Here is a 17,484-nt window from a genome sequence, read left to right as displayed (position 1 = left end):
ATTCGCCCGGGCGTGGTGGCTCACGCCTGTAATCCCCACACTTTGGGAGGCCAAGACAGGCAGATCACGAGGTCAGGAGATTGAGACCATCCTGGCTAACACGGTGAAACCCCGTCTCTACTAAAAAATACAAAAAAAACAGCCCGGTGTGGTGGCGGGCGCCTGTAGTCCCCGTCACTTAGGAGGCTGAGGCAGGAGAATGGCGTAAACCCGGAAGGCGGAGCTTGCAGTGAGCTGAGATCCGGCCACTGCACTCCAGCCCCGGCGACAGAGCGAGGCTCCGTCTCAAAAAAACAAAAGAAAGAAATTGCACTATTCTTTTTCTCTCTACCTGTGGTGACCTCACTTTGTGACTTTCATGATCACATATATATCCACCTATTATCTTTTCCAAAAATGCCAACTTTACCCCACTGCAGACACACACTATTCAGTCCATTGCTCCCCCAGTTTGTAAGATGAGACCTTGATTTAAAGCTTTCCACAAAAATTAGGCTGGGTACGGTGGCTCACACCAGTAATCCCAACAATTTTGGAGCCTGAGGTGGGTGGATTGCTTGAGGTCAGGAGTTCAAGACCAGCCTGGCCAACACGGCAAAACCCCATTTCTACTGAAAATACAAAAATTAACTGGGCATGGTGGCAGACACTTGTAATCCCAGCTACTCAGGAGGCTGAGGCAGGAGCATCGCTTGAACCTGTGAGGCAGAGGTTGCAGTGAGCCAAAACGGAGCCACTGCACTCCAGCCTGGGTGACAGAGTGAGACTCCGTCTCAAAAAACAAAACAAAACAAAACAAAATAAAACAAAACAAAACACCTTAAGAAGTATTTTCCTGCGATCCAACTATTCTGAGATGGGGTCTTTAGAAAGGTTTTACTCCTCTCTTCATCCTTCCCCTCCTCTACCTCTTGGTTTTGCCAAGATAGTTTAGAACTTAGTTTCAGACCTCACTAGTCATCTCTGCAGCATGACCAAAATTATTTTGATAAACTAATTTTATGTATGTATGTGTGTATTTGAGACGGAGTCTTGCTCTGTTGCCCAGGCTGGAGTGCAGTAGTGCCATCTCAGCTCCCTGCAACCTCCACCTCCCAGGTTCAAGTGATTCTCCTGCCTCAGCCTCCCGAGTAGCTGAGATTACAGGCGCCCGCCACCACCCCTGGCTAATTTTTGTATTTTTAGTACAGACGGGGTTTCACCATGTTGGCCAGACTGGTCTTGAACTCCTGATCTCAAGTGATCCTCCTACCTTGGCCTCCCAAAGTGCTGGGATTACAGGCATGAGCCACCACGCCCGGCCTCAAGAACCTTTATTTAGATTGCACGTTACCGTTGCCAGGTGTACCGCCATCCTGTTACTGCTTCCCCACACCTGTGATCAGATCATTGCCCACTGCTGTAACCCCTTTCCATCTCCCACTGCCTTGAGGTCTCTGTTTTGATTGATTGCTGTAGTTAGAGAACCTTCATGGGTGTTTTCTGCAGACACACTGTAAGATCCTTGCATATCTGCAAATGGCTAGCTTGTGCCATGCCTGGTGCCGTGCCTGGTATACCGGCCGGCGGAAGGGCTCCAGAGCTGCAGACCTTTCCTTTCATGGTCCAAGCCCCACTATGTTCTAGCACCCTGTGTTGTAGAATTGAAGTCTGGTTGTGATCTGTCTCCCTTCCCTTTTAAGTAACTGGCTTTTCCTTTGTGGGTGCTGGAGATTTTCTTTGTACCTTGGGACCAGGAACTTGCCCAGGTGCCACTATGGGGAATGCCAGGGTCAGCGCTCCTGCAGGCTGCAGGCTCAAGTCTCTCTTCCGGTTAAGGCATTATTTCCTTTTCTGTTTCTTTCATTATTACCATTCTGCCATCTTTCCTTCTCATTGTGGAACTCCTTATCATTGGAGCCTTCACATCTACGACCTTCTCCCTCACCACGTCTATTTTGTTATTATTTATTTTTTATTTATTTATTTATTTATTTATTGAGACAGAGTCTTCCTCTGTCACCAGGCTGGAGTGCAGTGGCATGATCTTGGCTCACTGTAACCTCCACCTCCTGGGTTCAAGTCATTCTCCTGGCTCAGCCTCCTGCGTAGCTGGGATTACAGGCACCCACCGCCATGCCCAGCTAATTTTATATTTTTAGTAGAGATGGGGTTTCACCATGTTGGCCAGGATGGTCTCAATCTCCTGACCTCGTGATCCGCCTGCCTGGGCCTCCCAAAATGATGGGATTACAGGTGTGAGCCACTGCGCCCAGCTATTTTTTTCTTTTTTGAATGTCACGGGAGTTTTTTTCTTTTTTTAGACAGTCTTACTCTGTCACCCAGGCTGGAGTGCAGTGGTGAAATCTCGGCTCGCTGTAACCTCTTCCTCCCGGCTTCAAGCGATTCTCGTGCCTCAGCCTCCACGAAAAGCCTTATCATAAGACTTTTGATGTATATTTTATTTATTCTTGCTCTGTATTTTGAGATATGTCTCCCCTTTAACCTGCCAGACCACTGATTCCATTCTCAACTGGCCATCCTCATTTTTAGTTCCTCTGTTCCATTTTCAATCTTAAAATCATGCTTGAACTGGGCGCGGTGGCTCAATGCCTGTAGTCCCAGCACTTTGGGAGGTTGAGGCAGGTGGATCACCTGAGGTCAGGAGTTCAAGACCAGCCTGGCCAACATGGTGAAACCCTGTCTCTACTAAAAAATACAAAAATTAGCCAGGCGTGATGGCGAGTGCCTGTAATTCCAGCTACTTGGGGGGCTGAGGCAGGAGAATCATTTGAACCCAGGAGGCGGAGGTTGTGGTGAGCTGAGATCATTCCACTGCACTCCAGCCTGGGTGACAACAGCAAAATTCTGTCTCTCTCTCTCTCTCTTTACATATATATAATGCTTTGTCTGATGAAGAAGGTGGTCTTCGTTATGCAGCAATGCTGCGCTCGAGTTCTTGCAAAGCTTGTCACCTCCTTCTCACAGCTGCCTGGGATGGTCTCCTGGGTCCTCTTTCTCAAACGCTGGGACCTTTGAGGTGCCTTGTTTCTTTCCTTTGCCTCTTCATGGCCCTGTTCTCACTCTGGGTTGGTTGAGCTGCAAGGGCCTCAGGCAGTGCTGCTGGCAACTTCAAGGGTAGAGGAGCAGAGTAATCTCTCTAGCGTAGTGGGTGCCCAGTCTAATTGTCCAGTAGGCAGGCAGGAGGATGGGGCGATTGAGTGGCCGGGCCTGGGTGCCACCCCTACCCCTGAAGCTGGGCAGTGAGGACAGCCCAAAGCACAGACACTGAGTGGGACGGGGCCGGGGGGCTGTAAGGGGAAGCTCTTCGTGGAAAATGGAGGCACCTTTGCAAAAAGTGGAGGGTGTGGGTTGGACGGTGAGCTGGCTTCTGGCTCCTTCCAGCTAGGAAATCCGGTCATCCTGAGCGGGTAGAGCCTGAGCTCTCAGGTCGAGGGTGCCATTTTGGGTCCCCAGGATTCAGGGAGCCGCCCGGACCTGGCTGACCCCCGTGTCCCCACCCGGCCAGGCCCGGGGGATGCTCCAGAACCGCGTGCTGCTGTGGAAGGAGCAGTCTGAGGCCAGCCGCAGCCCGTCGCGCGCCCACTCCCCCGGCCTGCTGGGCCCCGCGCTGGGGCCGCCCTATCCCTCGGGCCGCCTAACGCCCACCCGCCTGGACATGGTGAGGCCCTGGGCGCCCCCGCCGCCGTTCGCGCCCCCGCCGCCCCCCGCGGGGCCCTGGGGCCTCAGGACCCCCGCTTGGAGCCTCCTGCCCCCCAGGCTCCCGCTCTACGCTGCACCCCCCGGCCTGCCCTTCCGCCCCGGCGCGTTCTCGGCTCCCCCTGCGTTCTCTGCGCCCCCGTGGTGGCCCGGCCGCCGCCCCCAGAACCCCTACGCCAACGCCTGGGACTGGGGGTGGGGGCTGGACTAGGGCGCGGCCCCCGCCCTCCCCGCCCCACCCTCCCCTGCCCATCTCCCCCGCAGCCCCCGAGGCCCCTGGGAGAGTTCAGCTCCCCCCGCAGCCGGCAGGGCTCCGGCTCCTACGGCCCAGAGCCCGACGCGAGGCCCGCGTCCCAGGTGGAGCCAGACCGCCGCTCCCTGCCCCGCACGCCGTCGGCCTGTGAGTGCCGCCGCCGCGGGGCGGCAGGAGGGCCGGGAGAGGTGTGGGGGTGGGGCTGCAGCAGGAGGGATCGAGGGCAGACGCCAGGGAGAACTTCCCGCCCACGTGCCACCGCGCTCTCCCGCCCGCAGCCTCGCTCTACAGCGGCGGCGCCCAAAGCTCACGCTCCAACTCCTTCGGCGAGCGCCCGGGCGGCGGCGGGGGCGCCAGGAGGGTCCGCGCCCTGGTCTCTCACTCAGAGGGCGCCAACCACACGCTGCTGCGCTTCTCCGCCGGGGACGTGGTGGAGGTGCTGGTGCCCGAGGCCCAGAACGGCTGGCTCTACGGCAAGCTGGAGGGCTCGTCCGCGTGAGTGGGAGCCTTGGAGGGGCCGGGGGTTGGTTGAGAAGGCCCTGGGGGCGCGGGACCCGGGGACCTGCCGGACTGAGGCTTCCCTGGCCTCCCCTGGAGGCCTCGGACAATGCTGCTCTCCTCCCGCCCCCCACACTCTGCCTCAGTTTCCTCATTCATTCAGTGGGAGTGGGAAGAGTCGCCTTACCAAGTTCAGGATGACGGCCCCTTGAGAGGGGGCAAAGGATGGGGGATGGGCGGGTTCTTCCAAAAGTGTGGCAATGGCAGAAATCCTATTGCTTGAGCACCTACTGTGTGCCTGCGTCTGGGAGGAGGCTGTATCCCCTCTGCGGAGTCAGCCCTGGAACTCTGATGCAGGGGGCTGGGCTAGGAGTAGGGCCTGAAATGTGCTCACCTCTTTTCAGTCACGCTCAGTGGAAATCCTTAAAGCACCTAAACCGGGCTGTTTTGACACTTGGCGTGGAGGAAGAGTTGGGGAGTTTCATACAGTGAGGGCGCCAGAAAGCCCGGAGGACAGCAGGCCTGGCAGCTAGCAAAGGGAATGACTGGGCACCACTGCCCTGCAGGGGAAAACGGGGCAGATGGGGCTGGCTGGAGCCAGGCAGTGCCCCTCGGGGCTTCATGGGCAGGGGAGTGTGCTGCAGGAGACAGGAAGCACTGGATGAATGCATGCACGGGCAGAGCGGGTGGTGGCTGCCCGCACCAGCCCACGGGTGGATGAGTGGTCCTGTGCTTAGTGGATGGTGGACGGGTGGATGGGCGGACCAGCGGATGGGCGTGTGGGGAGGTGGAGTGTGTACAAGTGGATGGGCATCAAATGGGAGGGTCACTGACTGGTGGTTGGCGACATGGGAGGATGCGCGGATGTGGGGGACAGACACTGATGGGTGACTGGAGAGGTGTGAGTGGCGAGGGGGTGCCGGATGGATTCGTGGCTACACGGGATGGAGTAAAGACAGGTGAGTGGGGGAATGGGTGATGCGTGGAGGGGCTCATAGTTAGGCGCAAAGGTCCATAGCTGGGCAGGTGACCACAGGGACAGGAACAGAAGGGGGTCAGTGGGGAGAGAGATGACTGAGAACACCAACGACAGGGACACCCGCTGCTGGAGTACCTGCTTCACAGACCCACAGCAGAGGATGGTGTGCGGCAGACGCCCCGGGGACCTGAGCATAGAACCTTCTAGACCGAAGCTGTCAGACCCTCCTGGGATGTTCTGGGAATGTCATTATCCATCCTTGACTCCCATAGCCTGTTAGGGAAAAGGATGGCATGTTTCATCATCAATAGGCACTAGCAGGTGAAAACAGAAGTAAACATACGGAATTGATTCTAGTCTGTCAATTCGAGGTGAAGTAGCTTCCAGCAAGCCTGAGGGGAGGATGCCTTCTTTTGGTCATTGTCCCCGGGCCTGGCTTGAAGGACCCTCTGCCTCTGCCCCACAGGAGCGGCTGGTTCCCCGAGGCCTACGTGAAGGCTCTGGAGGAGGGGCCTGTGAATCCCATGACCCCCGTGACCCCCATGGTGCCTGTGAAGCCCGGGAACGAGCTGCCTTCCAGGTACCTGAGTCATCAGGGGTGGGGCGGGGGTGAGGACTCCGGCGAGGGTGCCACTGACCAGCGGAGAGGATCTGCTAGGTACAGGCTTGCTTGTTTGTTTGTTTTGAGACAGAGTCTCACCCTGTCACCCAGGCTGGGGTGCAGTGGCGCCATCTCGGCTCACTGCAACCTCCACCTCCCCACATTCAAGCGATTCTCCTGCCTGAACCTCCCGAGTAGGGACTACAGGCTCACACCACCACGCCTGGCTACCTTTTGTATTTTTAGTAGAGACGGGGTTTCTCCATGTTGGCCAGGCTGGTCTTGAACTCCTGACCTCAGGGGATCCACCCACCTCGGCCTCCCAAAGTGTTGGGATTACAGGCATGAGCCACTGCACCCAGGTGGCAAGGTGCAGTCTTGAGTGGGCCCAGTCCCCTTCAGCCCCTGGAGAACCACGGGCCCTGAGCCCCTCTCTCTGCCCTGAAGGTCACTGCATCCATCCCCCTGCCTCCCCTCAGGACCTCCCTCCAGTCAACAGTCTCCTTTCACGCAGGTGCAGGGAGGAAGCTGTCAGATGCCTCCTTCCTAAGGTGCCCCGGCCACTGGCAGGACAAGGGATTGGACAGGCCCCAACCCCCTTCCTTCCCCTCCTTTCTCTGGAATTAGGTCCTACCCACTCCGGGGCAGCCACAGCCTCGATGACCTCCTGGACCGGCCAGGCAACTCCACAGCACCCTCGGAGTACTGGGATGGCCAGTCCCGCTCCCGCACCCCAAGCCGGGTGCCGAGCCGTGCCCCGAGCCCTGCACCTCCGCCCTTGCCCAGCAGCCGCCGAGGCAGCATGGGCAGCACAGGGACTGCCACTGACGTCAAGGTGAGCCCTCGCCCGCCCTCTCCTGGGGCCTCCAGTGGGCAGGGAGGCGGGAGAGCAGGGATCCCGAGGCTCTGTCACTGGCTGGCTGGTAGGGGACCCACCCAGCTGGCCTCAGTCTGTTCCTCAGTGCATGGAGGGGTGGTGTGGGGCTGAGTCTGGGCGGAAGGGGAAGACCAGGGTCCTGGAGCAGAATGTGACCTGGGGCTGGCCAGCAGGACGGGGCTGGGGGAGGCCAGGCAGATCGTCTACCCATGGAGCCACCCCAGTGTTATCATGGGGGCGTGGTTAGTCCTCGGAGGTGGTGCTCTGGCCCAGGGATTTCTCACTTCTGCAACCCACGGAATTCTGGGCTTCAGAACCTCAGGGTCTCATTTCCCAGGAGCCTTGCATGGCAGGGGCTCTCTGGCCCAGTCCTCTGCCCTATGGGCATGGGGAGAGGGAGGGGAGGGGCAAGGGATTGCTTGCCCCTCTCCCCACCAAACCAGCCCTTCCCCACCCCCACTGCAGAAACTGACGTCCTCCGAGCAGTACCCACCACAGGAGCTCTTCCCAAGGTGAGTCCTCAAACGGGGCCCGAACAGTGACGGGGGTGGCAGGTGTGGCAGGTGTGGCAGCACACACTTGTAATCCCAGCTACTAGGGAGACTAGGAGGGGAGGATCTCTTGACTCCAACCGTTCAGCACCAGCTTGGGCAACACCGTGGGACCCCGTCTCTAAAAACAAAACAAAACAAAACAAAAAAATAGATGAAGTGAAGTGGGGCAAGGAGTGGATGGAGACCAAATAGGGGCAGGAGGCGGGACCCGGCTCAGTTGCCCAGCTGCCTTCCTGAGCCACGGCCCGGTGGGGATCATCTGCCCTTCTCACCCCATCCTCTCCTCCTCCAGGGGCACAAATCCTTTTGCTACCGTCAAGCTTCGTCCCACCATCACCAATGACCGCTCAGCACCCCTCATCCGCTGAGGCGGGGTCCGAGGTCATACCCCCCAGCACACCTGCCCAGGGGCTGTTCAGAGCTGGCAGTGGCAGTGACGGCAGTGACGGCAGCAGATACCAGAAGCAGGGCCCTGAGACCAGGGGTGGCTGCCCTTCCCCAGACCACCCCGGCAGCCTGAGCAGCTCCAAAGCACTGGCTTGGGGTCCAAGACCTTCGAAGTAAAGCAGGCGGAATGGGGGCACAGGATGATTTCTCCCCCTCCAGGGGCCCCAGGACCCTCCCTGGGGGGCCTACCTCTTGCCCCCCAACCTCTTTTCCCCTTTTCTGCCCCCGTGGGGAGGAGCCCCTTGTACCTGCTCCGTGTCCCACACATGCCCTCTCTACGTCTTTTGTAAATGATGAGAAATAAAGGAAGTGGACGCAAAGTGATGCGGCAGCAGGATTGGTGGTGTCTTATTTGGGGGACAGGGCAGGGGGTGAGGGATGGAGACTTCCCCATTGGAGAATGGGGTCCAGAGGGTACTGAGGTCCTAGCCCTTCCCCGGGAGGGTATCTCACTCCCAGTCCCTCGTTTGGAGAACCCTTTAGGGCTACCTCAAAGCCCTGGCACTGCAGCCCCCATCTCCACCCACTCGGGCTACCTCAAAGCCCTGACACTGCAGCCCCCATCTCCACCCACTCTCATTTCGATGTGTGGGTTTCCTAGGAAGTAGCGGCTGCTCAGGTCAGGGGAGAGGTGGCAGTGGCCAAGGGCTGGGACCACCAGCAAGCTGCCCTCAGGCGGCCTGGACACAGCACTCTTTGTTCTGGCCCCTCCCCGCCCCCACATCCCCAGGCACAAGCATGGATTAGCTTCATCCTGGAGAAAGCCGCCAGCCCCTCCTGGAATGTGGCCTGGGGCGGGGGGTCGGGCGGGGGCAGATGAGGCACTGAGGTGATTAGAACTGTTGGGGTCTCTTCAGGGCAGGGCTGTGCTCCGAGCACCAGACTAGGACCCCCCGGGCAGGGTCTCTGTGTCGCCACCCCAGCCTCCAGGAGGCAGAGGGATTTCTCTTCCTCCCTCCTGGACTGTCCTGGGACAGGGAGCCCACCGTGGAGGCCCAGCCTGGTCTGGGGCTCCCAGTCTCTTCTCCCCTCCTGGACAAAAGCCTCTTAGCAGGGGTGTGGTGTGGTGAGGGCACACACTCTAAGCTCCAGGCCTGGGGGAGGGAGCGTCAGGCGGGAGTCGCCAGGAGCTCAGCCCAGGCTGGTGGGAAGCTGGGGTGTCTGGCAGACCCCATCTGGGAGCTGTGGTGGACAGCTGCAGGGACAGCGGCCCCTCCCTGCAGGCCTCAGGAGACGTGAGGCTGGACCCCACAAACCCACGAGGCAGGCTCAGGTGAGTGTGATGTGAGGGCTGCCCGGGATCACTCTCCTGTCTCCACCTTCAAGTGGCTGCCCCTGTGACAAGAGGACAACAGGCAGGAAAAGCCACGACCTGGTCCTAGTGGAGGAGGGGCAGAGTCCCACATACCCTGGCGGTAGTGGCACTGCCCAGTGCCAGGAGGGACACTCTAGGCAGGAGGCAGGAGGCTATCCCCAGCCCGGGCTCCTAGTGCACCTGTCTCTGAGTATACCCTCATCTGTTAGGGGCGTGCTTGTAGCTGTTGTGAGGGCCCTGGGGGGAGCCCCAGGAATGAGACAGGCTTTGGAGCCATTCTTTGCATACAGAGGGTTTGAGGTTTGGAGGGCAGAAGGCCACTCTCCCAGTGCTGCTAAGGTTCCTACCTGTCTGGCAGAAGCCAGAGACCTGACTCCTCTCCCGCAAGATTCCCAGCTGGCCTGGGGTTGATCAGTCACCCATCTCACATCGGAGGAAACTGAGGTTCGGAGAGGGGAGGCGACTGGCCCAAGACAGGGAGGGAATCCATGGCTGAGCTGGGATGCATGGGAACTCAGCTCCCCTGGCTGATATCTGTTGAAAGTGGCTTTTGTCCCCTTCATGTTCTAATGACAATAATCATTTGTGATCACTGAGAAATATTAAGAACATGGCGCAAGGCTAAAAAGGAAAATCTTCACGCACACTGGCCCTTTGCAACCAGCATCTGCCCCTCTGCTGTTTGTTCCGTTGTCCCAAGACCCTCACGCGTACTTTGGTACTGGCCACCCACCTCCAGGCACACACCTGCTCCACTTCCCGATGTCTTCCACCTGAGGTCCTGAGGGGCCAGCAGTGTCCTCCAGAGGGAGTCTGCTGAGGTGCAGAGTCAGGTGGGACCCCTCGTCCTACCCTCGTCCTTCAGCGCCCTTTGCAGGAGAAGGAGACTTGGGGTGAGATTCCTACCTCCGTTTCCCCTTTTGGTTCCCAGACCTGAGCCACGCTCACGTGGGTAGCGCTGTGCCTCAGTTTCCCCATGCTTCATCTCCATCCCCCTCCTCTAGGCTTCTGGCCCAGCCACAACCTCCTGTCCCCGCCCCCTCCCAACAGAGGCAGCCATGGGCGCTGGCAGCCCCCGGCGGGGCGAGGGCCCCCCAGACGGCGGCTGGGGCTGGGTGGTGCTGGGTGCCTGCTTCGTGGTCACTGGCTTCGCCTACGGCTTCCCCAAAGCCGTGAGCGTCTTCTTCCGGGCGCTCATGCGCGACTTCGGCGCCGGCTACAGCGACACGGCCTGGGTGTCCTCCATCATGCTGGCCATGCTCTACGGCACGGGTCAGTGTCCCCGCCCCGCTCTCTGCCTCCCCGGGACCCCTGGGACCCGGAACCAGGAGACACCCGACCCCCTGAGCATCCCCCTGATCCTCGGGGCGGCCCCGAAGTCCCTTCCTCCCTGTGGGAACCCTGGCACCAGAAAGAGGGGAAGAGAGCGCAGGAGGGGGACAGCGGCCAGAGGCGGGGCCGGCCTAGGGGGCTGCCCTGTGAGCTCAGAGGGACCCTTATGAGATCTACACCTGCTCATTGTAGAGGCGGGAAAGCTGGGATTACAGAAGCACTCCCCATCCCCGCAGCACTGACCTGTTAGGTGGGGGGCTCGCTGCAGTGCGGTCCTGGGAGGCGGGGCTGCGGAGGAATCCCAGGCTCTGCCAGGGCAGGACTTGGAGGCTGTGAAGGTTAAAGGGGTGTGGAAGTCCCCCCTCTGCTTGGGGTTTGGGTTCTCAGGAGGGGTGGGGATAGGGTGCTCCGGGCCTTGCCCTCGCAAGGTGCTGTCTCTTCGGCCTGTCCCCTCCAAGCTGTGTGACCTTGGCCAGACAATCCCCTCCTCTCTGGGTCCCTGAGCCGGAGGTGACCTTATTCCTTAGAGGACTCAAGCCATCCCGGGACCCGGGTGGTGACCCTGCCCTGCCCACAGGCCCCGTGTCCAGCATCCTCGTGACCCGCTTTGGCTGTCGCCCGGTGATGCTGGCGGGTGGGCTGCTGGCTTCCGCGGGCATGATCCTAGCTTCCTTTGCCACGCGCCTCCTGGAGCTCTACCTGACCGCTGGGGTGCTCACAGGTGAGGGTCCCCTGTTCTCCTCCCCTCTGGTTTGCGGGTCGGGGGTTCTTGCTGCAAGATCTGCCCTCGGTTTCCCTATGTGGGACAGTCTTCGAAGTCCTTCGGCTGGGTTCTTAGATCTGCTGGGTTCCCAGGCCTGGCCCCTCCCTCCTGCGGGGGCCAGGAAGGGGCTCCCTGGGGACCCCGGCACAGCGCCGCCTCGCCCGCAGGCCTGGGCCTGGCCCTCAACTTCCAGCCGTCGCTCATCATGTTGGGGCTGTACTTCGAGCGGCGGCGGCCTCTGGCCAACGGGCTGGCGGCGGCGGGCAGCCCCGTGTTCCTGTCTGCGCTGTCGCCGCTCGGCCAGCAGCTGCTGGAGCGCTTCGGCTGGCGCGGCGGCTTCCTGCTGCTCGGCGGGCTCCTGCTGCACTGCTGCGCTTGCGGGGCTGTCATGAGGCCGCCGCCCGGGCCGAGCCTGCGACCGCGCAGGGACAGCGCCGGCGACCGCGCGGGGGACGCTCCGGGCGAGGCGGAGGCGGAGGCGGAGGCGGACGGCGCCGGGCCGCAGCTGAGCGAGGCAAGCCCCAGGACCCGGCCCCGCCGGCGCCTGCTGGACTTGGCAGTGTGCACCGACCGCGCCTTCGCCGTGTACGCCGTCACCAAGTTCCTGATGGCGCTCGGGCTCTTCGTCCCCGCCATCCTGCTGGTGAACTACGCCAAGGACGCGGGGGTGCCCGACACCGACGCAGCCTTCCTGCTGTCCATCGTGGGCTTCGTGGACATCGTGGCGCGGCCGGCGTGCGGCGCCCTGGCGGGCCTGGCGCGTCTGCGACCGCACGTCCCGTATCTCTTCAGCCTGGCCCTGCTGGCCAATGGGCTCACGGACCTGAGCAGCGCACGCGCGCGCTCCTACGGCGCCCTCGTTGCCTTCTGCATCGCCTTCGGCCTCTCCTACGGCATGGTGGGCGCGCTGCAGTTCGAGGTGCTCATGGCGGCTGTGGGCGCGCCCCGCTTCCCCAGTGCGCTGGGCCTGGTGTTGCTCTTGGAGGCCGTGGCCGTGCTCATCGGACCGCCCTCTGCCGGTGCGCCCTGAGGGAAGAGGGGGTGGCGAGCCTAGTGCCCCTTAGACCGAGGGAAGCTCTCTCCCCCCGTCTCAGATGGAACTTCCAGGGATGAGGGGAATGGGCAGCAGGGTGGGTGGACTCCCCTTCATGGCCAGTTAGTCCCTCCTCCAAGCCGGACCACCCGCCCTGGGTGAGGACAGAAAAGCCGAGGAACGGCCGGGCGCGGTGGCTCAAGCCTGTAATCCCACCACTTTGGGAGGCTGAGACGGGCGGATCACGAGGTCAGGAGATCGAGACCATCCTGGCTAACACGGTGAAACCCCGTCTCTACTAAAAATACAAAAAACTAGCCGGGCAAGGTGGCGGGCGCTTGTAGTCCCAGCTACTTGGGAGGCTGAGGCAGGAGAATGGAGTAAACCTGGGAGGCGGAGCTTGCAGTGAGCTGAGGTCCGGCCACCGCACTCCAGCCTGGGCGACAGAGCGAGACTCCGTCTCAAAAAAAAAAAAAAAAAAGAAAAGCCGAGGAAGGTGCGAAAAAGAGCAACACTGATAGCTGGCCAGGTCTGCCATCCCAAGCAGTTGGCACAAGGCCATCTGAAGCGCAAGTGCTTATTCTCATTTTGCAGATGAGGAAACTGAGGCACAGAGGCTTAGCGCAAGTTGCAGCCCCAGAATGAGAGCTTCAGTGTACCTAATGCTAAATGCCCACGCCTTTAGAATGGTGCATCTAGAATGGTGACTGGAATGGGGACAGTATCTTTGGGAAACTGGTGTTGGGACCAGAAACAGAGTGGGGGTGCTCAGCGGGCAGATGGGGAGAAGGAGAAGCACTGGTGTCTTTGACTGTGCAGATGGCCTGCTGGCACATGTCACCGTCACCCTTAGGAAGTCATCGTCATGAGGGTGGTCAGGAAAGGCTTCCTGGAAGATCCCCCAGGTGAAGGCACAGCATGGAGGGGCAGGGTTTGTTTGGGGGAACAGCATCCTTATGCAAGCAAGGCAGGAACCAAAACTGGAAAGGTGGGAGTGGGGAACATGAGGGTCTTCCCGGGTTGTCAAGTTATCTTGAAACAGCAGGGAACCTGCCTTCGAGTCCCAGAGGCCAGAGGGCTGTGGAATGGTGCAGTAATGGGGAGGATACCTTGCAGGGGGCGCAGGCTGCACTGAGATGGGGTGAGCTGCCCGTCCTTCCTTCAGGGCTGCGCTGAGTGCCCTCACTGAGCTCTGTCATCCCACCTGACCCAGTGAGAAGGGCAAAGCCCCTAAGCCAGTGTGTGGGCAGCCCACAAAGTCAGCCTGTCCAGGGCTCAAGGAACTGTCTTCCATTTCTTGTGTGAATCTGGGTGGATCTGAGGGGCAGAGGAGGTGTGTGGGGTGAGGAGAATGACCTGGAGAGAGGGTGGAATGCACAGACAAACCACACTTTAGGGGGAAATATTTGCAATTAAGAGATTTTCCTGGTCGGGTGTAGTGGCTCATGCCTGTAATCCTAACACTTTGGGAGGCTGAGGCCAGAAGTTTGAAACCAGCTGGGGCAACATGGCAAAACCCTGTCTCTACCAAAAAAAAAAAAAAAAAAAAATTAGCTGGGGTGTGGTGGCATGCACCTCTGGTTCCAGCTACTCAGGAGGCCGAAGTGGGAGAATGGCTTGAGCCCAGGAGGTGGAGGTTGCAGTGAGCCAAGATGGCACCACTACATTCCAGCCTAGGGAATGGTGCGAGACCCTGTCTCAAAAGAATAAGAAAATTCCTGAGGCCAGTTGCAGTGGTTCACACCTGTAATCCCAGCACTTTGACAGGCCAAGTTGGGAGGATCCCTTGAGCTCAGGAGTTCAAGACCAGCCTGGGCAACAAAGCAAGACCCCATCTCTGAAAATCCATAATAAAAGAGAGAGAGACAGCCGGGCACGGCTGCTCACGCCTGTAATCCCAGCACTGTGGGAGGCCGAGGCAGGCAGATCACCTGAGGTTGGGAGTTCGAGATTAGCCTGACCAACATGGAGAAACCCTGTCTTTACTAAAAATACAAAATTGGCCGGGCGTGGTGGCACATGCCTATAATCCCAGCTACTAGGGAGGCTGAGGCAGGAGAATTGCTTAAACCTGGGAGGCGGAAGTTGCAGTGAGCCAAAATCATGCCATTGCACTCTAGCCTGGGCAACAAGAGTGAAACTCTGTCTCAAAAAAAAAAAAAAAAGCCGGGCGTGGTGGCTCAAGCCTGTAATCCCAGCACTTTGGGAGGCCGAGACGGGCGGATCACAAGGTCAGGAGATCGAGACCACCCTGGCTAATACGGTGAAACCCCGTCTCTACTAAAGAATACAAAAAACTAGCCGGGCGACGAGGCGGGCGCCTGTAGTCCCAGCTACTTGGGAGGCGGAGGCAGGAGAATGGGGTAAACCTGGGAGGCGGAGCTTACAGTGAGCTGAGATGCGGCCACCGTACTCCAGCCTGGGCGACAGAGCCAGACTCCGTCTCAAAAAAAATGATTGGGAAAAAAAAATGAGAGAGAGACTTTCATAAGTTTGAAAGAAATATGTACAAGTGATAGAAGCCTTGAGAAATAGAGAAGGAAATAAGTCACTGGCCCGCATGCCCCGCCTGTGCTGATGATGGCTCGGTCTGGGGTGCCCATGGGCCTCCTGGGACACAAGGGTAGGAGGACTAAGTCAGGCCCCTGAGGACCAGGGCATTTACATATGGCAATAGCAAGAGGTGGAGGCCCCCAGGAGGGCAGAGCTAAGCCCATGGCCCCTCCCCACTCCCACCCCAGATGCCCCACTGCCAAGCAAGTCACAGGACACTTGTGGGGCTTGAATCAGTGGGAGGAGGGGACGCCTCACCAGAAGCCCCATATCACTTAGGCAATTGAGGTCCAGGGACAGCAAGTGACATTGTTAAGATTTCAAATGTCAGAACCCACATAGGGTTTTACATTTGTAAAACAGGAATAAAGAGTGGGCATGTGTGTGTCACCCATGAGCCTCACCAAGTCAGTGGCACCACCCTTGACCTGAGAGTGCAGGGAAGTGAGTGGGGGGACCCCGCAGGGCCTTACCTCTCCCACCTTCTCCCCGTCCCCAGGCCGCCTGGTGGATGCATTGAAGAACTACGAGATCATCTTCTACCTGGCAGGCTCTGAAGTGGCCCTGGCTGGGGTCTTCATGGCTGTCGCCACCAACTGCTGCCAGCGTTGTGCTAAAGCTGCCCCAGCAGGCCCAGGCACTGAGGATGGAGCCAGTGACACTGAGGATGCTGAGGCTGAAGGGGACTCTGAGCCCCTGCCTGTCGTCGCAGAGGAACCTGGCAACTTGGAGGCCTTGGAGGTGCTGAGCGCCCGGGGCGAGTCCACAGAACCAGAACCAGAGGCGAGGCCGAGGCTGGCTGCCGAGTCTGTGTAACTCAGGGTGCACCTGGGTGGGGTGGCCCAGTGACTTGGGAACACGGCTTCTTGTCTCAGAGGGCCTGGTACGCTGGGAGGCTGGTCTGGGGTGGTCACTCCCGGCATCCACGTCTGGGCTCCAGTTGATCCCCTGGGTGTCTGGGAACTGCCTCCCTCATCTGTGCCCCAAGTTCCACCAGGCCGTGCCCCATTGCCAGTGAAGCCGCTATGAAGCAACAGGAAACTGTTGATAAAGCTCAGCTGAACGACAGAAGGTTCTGTTCCTGCGCCTCCGCCCAGGCTCCGGCTGCCACCTGAGTTGGGGGTCGGGGTGGCAGAAGGGAGTCTGGGAGGTCTCTCTCCAGGCCCCCCAAGCCGGCTTCTAGGTGGGCAGTGTTGGGAGGAAGCGTCAGAGATGAAGAGACCCATCGTTCCCAGGTGTAGACACAAGGGGCTGGGTGGGCACAGGGCTCAGGGGCACGGGGCTGGGTGGGCACAGTACTGGCTCCTGCCCAGCCCCACTGCTCAGAGCTGTCTGCTGAAGCCCCCCTCACTGGCGTCTGCCTTTTCCAGTGGAGGGAATGAGGGGTTGGCAGCAACTAGGGCTCAAGGTTGGGGGCTGCTTGCAGGCGGGGGGCCCGAGGGGTCTGAGAGGGCTTAAAGTCCCAGGGTCAGGGTCAGTTCGAATCCCAGCCCGGCTGCTTTCTTTGCTCACTGTGGGCTGAGCACACGACTCCGTCCCTGGGGTCCTGGGGGGGTGGGGGGGGGACCAGGCGCTCAGTAACAGCATGGGCCCTGCTGCCTTCCACTAGGTGGCCATGTCCCCTCACCTTCCCAGAGGGCATCTCTCCCACTAGAGGATAAACTTGGGTGTCCAGGGCCAGGGGCTTTTGCTCTGGACACTGCTGGCAGCCAGGTCATCCGCTGATCCCAGCACCTGCCTTCTCCCCACCGAGTGTCCCACATCTCCCTCACACTTTGACATCTGACCTCCTGCACTTGGATCCAGGTGCACGAATCTGGCAAGACGCGATCTATTCCCCCTACGCATTTATCCTCCTCCCATACATCACACCCCCGCTTTCTTTGCCTCCCTCGGAATCATGAGCGTGGTGAACAGGCCCCTGCAGAGGAAGCCGCCTTCCCTCCGCAAACTCCCCTTGCCTTCCAGCCCAGCCCAGGACCCCTCCCCACTGGTCCCTGCTGGCCCTCATATTCCATCCAGGCCCCAGGAAGGTCTGAGGAGCCTCACAGGTGCCTGGCCGGCTTCTGCTTATACAGCCTCTGGCTTCCCCTGTGCCACTATAGTAGCGACTACGTTTGACTTTATTTGTTTATTTTATTTTACTTATTTATTGAAACAGTCTCGCTCTGTTTCCCAGGCTGGAGTGCAGTGGCACAAGCTCGGCTCACTGCAAGCTCCGCCTCCCAGGTTCACATCATTCTCCTGCCTCAGCCTCAGGAGTAGCTGGGACTACAGGGGCCCGCCACCACACCCAGCTTATTTTTTGTATTTTTAGTGGAGACGAGGTTTCACCGTGTTAGCCAGGATGGTCTTGATCTCCTGACCTTGTGATCCGCCCACCTTGGCCTCCCAAAGTGCTGGGATTATAGGCGTGAGCCACCGCGCCCAGCCCTTTTGACTTTAACACTTAAGAGTGCTTACTCTGTGCCAAGCCCTGTTCTAAGCCCTTTCTAGATGTTCATTTAGTCTCCTAACAAGCCAATGAGGTAGGTGCCACCCTTCAGATAGGGAAACTGAGGCCCAGGGCGATCAGGAACC

At 59.5% G+C, this 17,484-nt stretch overlaps 2 protein-coding genes across 7 annotated transcripts in view; both read left to right on the top strand.

The window, feature by feature from the left end:
* The window catches only part of BAIAP2L2 (BAR/IMD domain containing adaptor protein 2 like 2), a 28,234-nt gene extending 19,995 nt beyond the window's left edge, over positions 1–8,239 (top strand). For all 6 annotated transcript variants that reach the window (XM_023222043.3, XM_023222045.3, XM_023222041.2 and 3 more), the window contains 7 exons: positions 3,509–3,661; positions 3,964–4,099; positions 4,231–4,447; positions 5,896–6,009; positions 6,658–6,865; positions 7,373–7,419; positions 7,754–8,239. In XM_023222043.3, the coding sequence (XP_023077811.2) occupies positions 3,509–3,661; positions 3,964–4,099; positions 4,231–4,447; positions 5,896–6,009; positions 6,658–6,865; positions 7,373–7,419; positions 7,754–7,829 (951 nt within the window). In that variant the 3' untranslated portion in view covers positions 7,830–8,239. The remainder of the gene's footprint in view (positions 1–3,508; positions 3,662–3,963; positions 4,100–4,230; positions 4,448–5,895; positions 6,010–6,657; positions 6,866–7,372; positions 7,420–7,753) is intronic.
* Positions 8,240–10,019: 1,780 nt separating this feature from the next.
* Positions 10,020–15,972, top strand: SLC16A8 (solute carrier family 16 member 8). The gene is made up of 5 exons (XM_023222046.3): positions 10,020–10,116; positions 10,274–10,495; positions 11,133–11,276; positions 11,486–12,337; positions 15,404–15,972. The coding sequence occupies exons 2-5, from the start codon at positions 10,282–10,284 to the stop codon at positions 15,718–15,720; spliced, it is 1,527 nt and encodes a 508-aa protein (XP_023077814.2). The 5' UTR covers positions 10,020–10,116; positions 10,274–10,281; the 3' UTR covers positions 15,721–15,972.
* The last annotated feature ends 1,512 nt before the right edge of the window (positions 15,973–17,484 follow it).

This window comes from Piliocolobus tephrosceles, chromosome 19 (genome assembly GCF_002776525.5).
Source record: "Piliocolobus tephrosceles isolate RC106 chromosome 19, ASM277652v3, whole genome shotgun sequence".
Classification (NCBI taxonomy): Eukaryota; Metazoa; Chordata; class Mammalia; order Primates; family Cercopithecidae; genus Piliocolobus; species Piliocolobus tephrosceles.
Note: the sequence above shows the minus strand (reverse complement) of the source record. Positions and strands in the feature narration are given on the sequence as shown.

Bases quoted from the DNA above. Each gene is read 5' to 3' on its own strand.
- SLC16A8 (XM_023222046.3), top strand. From the start codon at position 10,282: ATGGGCGCTGGCAGCCCCCGGCGGGGCGAGGGCCCCCCAGACGGCGGC. The intron at 10,496-11,132 runs GTCAGTGTCCCC...CCCTGCCCACAG, and splicing joins GGCCATGCTCTACGGCACGG to GCCCCGTGTCCAGCATCCTC. The intron at 12,338-15,403 runs GTGCGCCCTGAG...CCCCGTCCCCAG, and splicing joins CATCGGACCGCCCTCTGCCG to GCCGCCTGGTGGATGCATTG.